Genomic DNA, 6,383 nt, shown 5'->3' with positions numbered 1-6,383 from the left:
GTTCCAGGACAGCCTCAGATACTTGGCTACAGTGTCTCAAAACACAAAATGCCTGTCTCAAAAATACAAAAAAGAAAGAAAGAAAGAAAGAAAGGAAGGAAGGAAGGAAGGAAGGAAGGAAGGAAGGAAGAAAGAAAGAAAGAAAGAAAGAAAGAAAGAAAGAAAGAAAGAAAGAAAGAATCCCTCTGCCTCCACTTCCGTGCACTGCGATTGCAGCTATGAACCAGGACGCTGGGTCTTAGGAGTTTCTGGGGACTGAACCCAGGCTCTCGTGCATAACAGCCACGCACTCTATGAACTGAATTACATCCTCAGCCCTGCCCCCACGCCCTTTTAAGGTCTTGCTCATGCTAAGGTAAGTATTCTGTAGTGAGTTATGATCACTAGACACTCTTGATTGCTCAGCAGTGATGCAGCCAGTCTCCCATGAGAATCAAAAAGCAAAGACTTCCTTCTGGTGCCTGTGCAGAGGCCATGCCTTGAAGCCACCAGCAAAACCAGCAATGCCACGGAGTGGATCAAGTCCAAATTGAGGGCTGTGTGTGTGGCCTCCCTTAGCCTCATTCCCTCAACACAGAATGCAAGAGCAGGCTATATCAGGGTTAATGAACGGTTTTATTTGCCTTGTACAGCATCAACTTTCTTACATTCTCAATTAATTTTCCATTAAAGTGCCAGACATTTCCTTAATCATGATGACATTTGTTAAAAGGAATCAGAACTTTTCTCAGAACATGGCAGTCACGAATGAACACTTTCTTACCAAACCCAGAATGGAAGCCCCTCACACTGACCTGGCAGCTTGACAATTTGCAGACAGATTTAAATCCCCCTCTCACCTTGAGCACCAAACTAGGCTGGGACTAACACACCTAGGGATTAAAAGTCATGCTACAGAGAATTGAGAAACACCCACCTCCTGGCTGCCACCTCCTCTGAGCCATACCAGGGTGTTGCTGTTTGTACACATCCAACCTTCAGAGAAATGATGACCTAGACCCCTCTGCCACCTTTTATCCCACCTTCCCTTACTCACAAAAGCCCCCAAAGTCATTACAATGAAAAGAAAGTGGGTTTCCATTACCCAGGTACTAACAATGTTCAGTAAAAATAAGGATAAACACAAAAGCTTGCTTAGTAAACACGAGCTCTCAGCGTTCAATGCAAAAAAAAAAAAAAAAAGAAGAAGAAGAAGAAGAAGAAACCAAAAAAACTAAAATCTTAACGCAAATACTGTTGACTTTGCACACGGGCCAGATGAACTTAGAACTCTTTACCTAGTTGCAGAGTCCCAGGAGCCTAGAGGCACTCTGTTTGTCAGTACTTGCCACTGGGGGAGGCAAGATCTTTGCATTATTGCTGAGGCTGTTGGGGTGTTTCTCTTTGGAGTTTATATACAAACACACCCAAGGCTGATGTATTTATATATATGTACACACATACAAGGCCCACTACTCTTTCTTTGTGGAAATTGAGAGTTCTACCTCAGGAAGCTGGATGCCAACCTTCGTCCCACTGTCGTTGCTAGAAGAGGAAGACAGTCGGGACTTCTTTGAGGCCAAAGACACTCCACTCCCCTGTAACTTGGCTGCCTCATCATCACTCCCAGTCACCTCATAATGACCTTTGCTCTTTGACCCCAACCCACCGAAGGTACCAAATTTCAGCTTCCCATGTTTGCTTTTAACTTCTCCACCTGCATACTCCAAAGTCCCGGTTGGGGTGGAAGGCGCCGAGAACTCCCTCTCATCGCTGAAGGAGTTGGAGCGGTGTCTTGGCTTCTTACTTTTAAACAGCGAGAATTTGCCTTTTGGTGACGATGCTTCGGCATCTGCTTCTCCTTCCAGAGAGCCTAAGCTGGCCTTTGAGCTCTTCAGGTCCCCTTTGGACCCAGAAATGGATGCTTCTGGTGAGCCGGTGGCACCACCTTTCCCTTTAGGTTTGGAAAAGTTAAACTTGGGCATTTTGATTTTGGATTTTTTAAGTTTTACTTCTGACTCTTCCCATTCATCTTCTCCTGCACCAGCCTGCACATTGGCTTCTACTTTAGGGAAGTTGACATCCACCCCTACTTCTCTGCCAACAAGCTCGCGGCCAGAGAAGGCAAATTTGGGGATCTTCATCTTGGGGAATGTTACTTTTCCAGATCCACTTTCCAAGTGACCTTGAGGCCCAGACACACTCAGCCCTGGACCCTGGAGTCCAGTCTGGCCACCTTCTGTCTTTGGTCCTGAGAAATGAAGGTTCCCCGCAAGTTTAGATGTATCCAGGTTTAGAGAGGAGGAGACTTGGGGTCCCTTCCACTCAACCCCAGAGTCTTTGACACTCATATGCCCTTCACCCAGGTTGATATCTGGGACACTGACACCCCCTGAAACATCTACACCTCCTTTGACTTTGGGGCCCTTCAAGCTGACACCAAAATCTGACTCTGGAGATGCCATGTTAAAGGAAGGCCCCTTGACACTGATATCAGGGACAGCCCCATGGAGACCTATTCCTGAACCTTTCAGATCTCCTTTAATTTCAGGACCAGAAAGCTGCCCCGCTGGAAGTTGCACATTGCACCCAGAAGCCTTAATTCCAGGCATTTGGAGATTTCCTTCTAGGCCCTGAACACTGATGCCTGGAAGGCTTCCCCCAACTGCTGGGCCTTTCAGTTCTCCAGTGGCCCCAAGGCTCCCCTTCACTTTTGGTCCTTCCAAGTTAAAGTCCATGTTTGGTGCTGAGATCTGGGGCCCCTTCAGGTTCACATCCATCCCTGGCCCCTTCAGTTCTCCACAAACTTGAGGCCCCTTGATGTTAACGTCCAAGTCAGACCCTGGAGCAGAGATGCCAAACTGAGGCAGCTTCATGTGGGGAAATTTGACGCTACCTTCTGAGGCCTCCAAGCTGAGATCGGGGGCACCCGCAGATAGTTTAGGGCACTTGATGTCCCCAGACATGGTCAGGTCTCCCTGTAGGCTTGGTCCCTTCAGGGTCACATCAGGGGCCCCCACATTAAGGGCTGCTGTGACATCAATCCCCGGGACTTTCACACCATCTCCTCCTATCTGTACTTTTCCACCAACACCTTTGAGGTCAAGACCTGGGGCGTGCAGCTTCATGCTGGGACTGGATGCATCCAGGTCTCCCTTCAGACTTGGTCCTTTCAAGTTCAGGTCAACATCAGGCCCAGAAATTTTTGGCATAGAGAGGTCCACCGAAGGCAAGTCCACTCCTGGGCCTTTAAGAGATATATCGGGCCCTTCAAACTTAACATCTGATGTGCTCAAGCTTCCTTCAAGACCAGGGGCACTGATCTTGGGCAGTGAAAACTTGGGGAACTTGATTTTTCCTTCTGGACCTTGCAAATCGACATCAGGTCCTTCCAGACCCACACTGGGGGCATCACCCTTTATCTTTGGTCCTGTCAACTTGACATTCATATCAGGTATGGAGACTTGAGGAGCAGACACACTGAATGAGGGTGCTTTGATTTTGGCATCAGAGCCTTCGATGTTGATGTTAGGTGTCTCCAAGTTTGCCTGCACCTTAGGACCTTTCAAGTTGCCCTCTAACTTTGGCCCTGAGACATCCACACCTGGCACCTTGAACTTGGGAGCCTTCACATGGATGTCAGGAGCTTCCACAGTAACCCCTGGTGAAGAAATGTCCAGATCTGGTACCTTGATGTCACCCTCCAACTTAGGGCTGGGTAGGGAAGCCTCTGCTTTAAATTTAGGTGACTTGATGTCAAATTCTACATCTGGGAAGTACATTTTCCCAAACATGGTTTTCTTGGCTTTTGGAGACTTTACATCAACTTTGAGCGCAGCATCAGGCCCTGCAACACCGATATCCACATCAGGACCCTTCAGACTGGCATCAATCTCACCTCCGGGAACGTTCAAATCAAATCCCTGCTTTTTGGCCTTAACTTTAGGGCCACTCATGTGAATTTTAGGCATTTTAAACTTGCTTTTCTTGCCCTTTCCACCAAGGCTTACGTCAGGGGTCTCAACACTCAGCTCTGCTTCAGGGACAGTCACATCAACTGAGGGTGTCTTGATGTCAACTTTAGCGCTTTTTGCACCAAATCCAAACTTGGGTTTCTTAAACTTTGGAACTTTAACATCTGGACCCTCGATATTAATATCTGGGCTCTCCATGCGGACGTCTAAACTTGGAGTTTCTAAATCAACTTTGGGTCCCTTAAGGTCCACTTCACCACCTCCTAACTTAGGCCCAGAAACACCAATTTTTGGTGTCTTGAGGTGCACATTAACATCAGGTCCAGTTATTTTAGGAGCAGATACATCCAGTGATGGCATCTTCAAGTTAGGGCCACTGAGTTTAGCATCAGGGCCTTCAAAATCTAGACTTGGACCTTTCAGGTCTACTTCAGGTCCTTTGAGACTACCTTCAATCTTGGGAACAGACACATCAAAGTCTCCTTTTACTTTAGGTCCTTTTAACTCCAGATCCACATCAGGCATAGATATCTTTGGAGCCTTGATGCTAATCTCCGGCATCTTGAATTTAGGACCCTTCAATTTTGCATCAGGACCTTCAATATTTACATCTGGAACATCAATGTCCACCTTAGGTCCTGAGACATCAATGTCAGCCTTTGGCAGGTTCACATCCACGTCAGGGCCCTCTCCCTTGAAGCCAGGCATGCTGAACTTGGGCATTTTCACCTTGGGCATCTTCAGGTGCCAGTCTGGACCATGAACGTCCACATCTGGAGCACTGATGTCCACTTTGGGACCTTTGATGTCAACTTCAGGGCCTTTGAGGTCTCCTTCCACTTTGGGCAGAGAAACATCTACATCACCCTTCACCTTCGGCCCTTTCAGGTTCAAGTCAACTTCTGGCATTGAGATTTTGGGTGCCTTGAGGTGGAGATCAGGCATTTTAAACTTGGGGCCCTTCAGCTTCCCTTCTGGACCGTGAATGTCAATGTCAGGAGTGTCGATGTCCAGTTTAGGGCCTTTGACATCCAGTTTGGGACCTTTCAAATCCCCTTCTATGTCCAAATCTCCCCTTATTTTAGGTCCTTTCATGTTCAAATCAATGTCACTCATTGAAATTTGAGGGGTCTTAAAATGGACATCTGGCATCTTAAATTTGGGACCTTTGAGCTTTCCTTCAGGACCCTCAATGTCTATCTCCGGCCCTTTGAGATCACCTTCCATCTTAGGTAGTGCAAGGTCCACATCTCCTTTTACCTTGGGTCCCTTAAGGTTTAAGTCAAAGTCAGGCATGGAAATCTTGGGAGCTTTGATGTGCATATCTGGTATTTTAAATTTGGGTCCCTTTAATTTCCCTTCTGGGCCATCAATATTGATGTCAGGAGTATCAATATCCACACTGGGACCCTTTATATCAATAGCAGGACCTTTTAGTTCACCTTCCATTTTAGGCAAGGAAGCATCCACATCTCCCTTCAGTTTAGGCCCTTTCAAGTGCAAATCAATGTCAGGCATGGAGATCTTGGGAGCTTTAATGTTCATCTCTGGCATCTTGAACTTAGGACCCTTCAGTTTTGCATCAGGACCTTCTATATTCACATCTGGAACATCAATGTCCACCTTGGGTCCTGAGACATCCATGTCAGCCTTTGGCAGGTTCACATCCACTTCAGGGCCTTCTCCCTTGAAGCCAGGCATGCTGAACTTGGGCATTTTCACCTTGGGCATCTTCAGGTGCCAGTCTGGACCATGAACGTCCACATCTGGAACATTGATGTCCATTTTAGGGCCTTTGATGTCAACTTCAGGAACTTTAATCTCTCCTTCCACTTTGGGCAGAGAAACATCTACATCACTCTTTACCTTTGGCCCTTTCAGGTTCAAGTCAACTTCTGGCATTGAGATCTTGGGTGCCTTGAGGTGGAGATCAGGCATTTTGAACTTGGGGCCCTTCAGCTTCCCTTCTGGACCATGAATGTCAATGTCAGGAGTATCGATGTCTACCTTGGCTCCTGAGACATCAATGTCAGCTTTAGGAAGGCTCACATCTACTTCAGGACCTTCTCCCTTGAAGCCAGGCATGCTGAACTTGGGCATTTTCACCTTGGGCATCTTCAGGTGCCAGTCTGGACCATGAACATCAACATCTGGAGCATTAATGTCCATTTTGGGGCCTTTGATGTCAACTTCAGGGCCCTTGAGGTCACCTTCTACTTTGGGCAGGGAAACATCCACATCTCCCTTCAGTTTGGGACCCTTGAGATGCAAATCAGGCATGGAGATCTTGGGAGCCTTGATGTTCATCTCTGGCATCTTGAACTTAGGACCCTTCAGTTTTGCATCAGGACCTTCTATATTCACATCTGGAACATCAATGTCCACCTTGGGTCCTGAGACATCAATGTCAGCCTTTGGCAGGTTCACATC

At 47.2% G+C, this 6,383-nt stretch overlaps 1 protein-coding gene across 1 annotated transcript in view; it reads right to left on the bottom strand.

Annotated features, from left to right (window-relative positions):
* Positions 1–596: 596 nt before the first annotated feature.
* Ahnak (AHNAK nucleoprotein) overlaps positions 597–6,383 on the bottom strand; it is a 34,475-nt gene continuing 28,688 nt past the window's right edge. Inside the window, exon 9 of the mRNA XM_050136484.1 lies at positions 597–6,383. Coding sequence (XP_049992441.1) covers positions 1,452–6,383 — 4,932 coding nt within the window. The 3' untranslated portion in view covers positions 597–1,451.

This window comes from Alexandromys fortis, unplaced genomic scaffold (genome assembly GCF_014885135.2).
Source record: "Alexandromys fortis isolate MF-2015 unplaced genomic scaffold, M_Fortis_MF-2015_v1.1 scaffold_3, whole genome shotgun sequence".
In the NCBI taxonomy this organism is placed as follows: Eukaryota; Metazoa; Chordata; class Mammalia; order Rodentia; family Cricetidae; genus Alexandromys; species Alexandromys fortis.
This window is presented reverse-complemented; position numbering and strand designations above follow the sequence as displayed.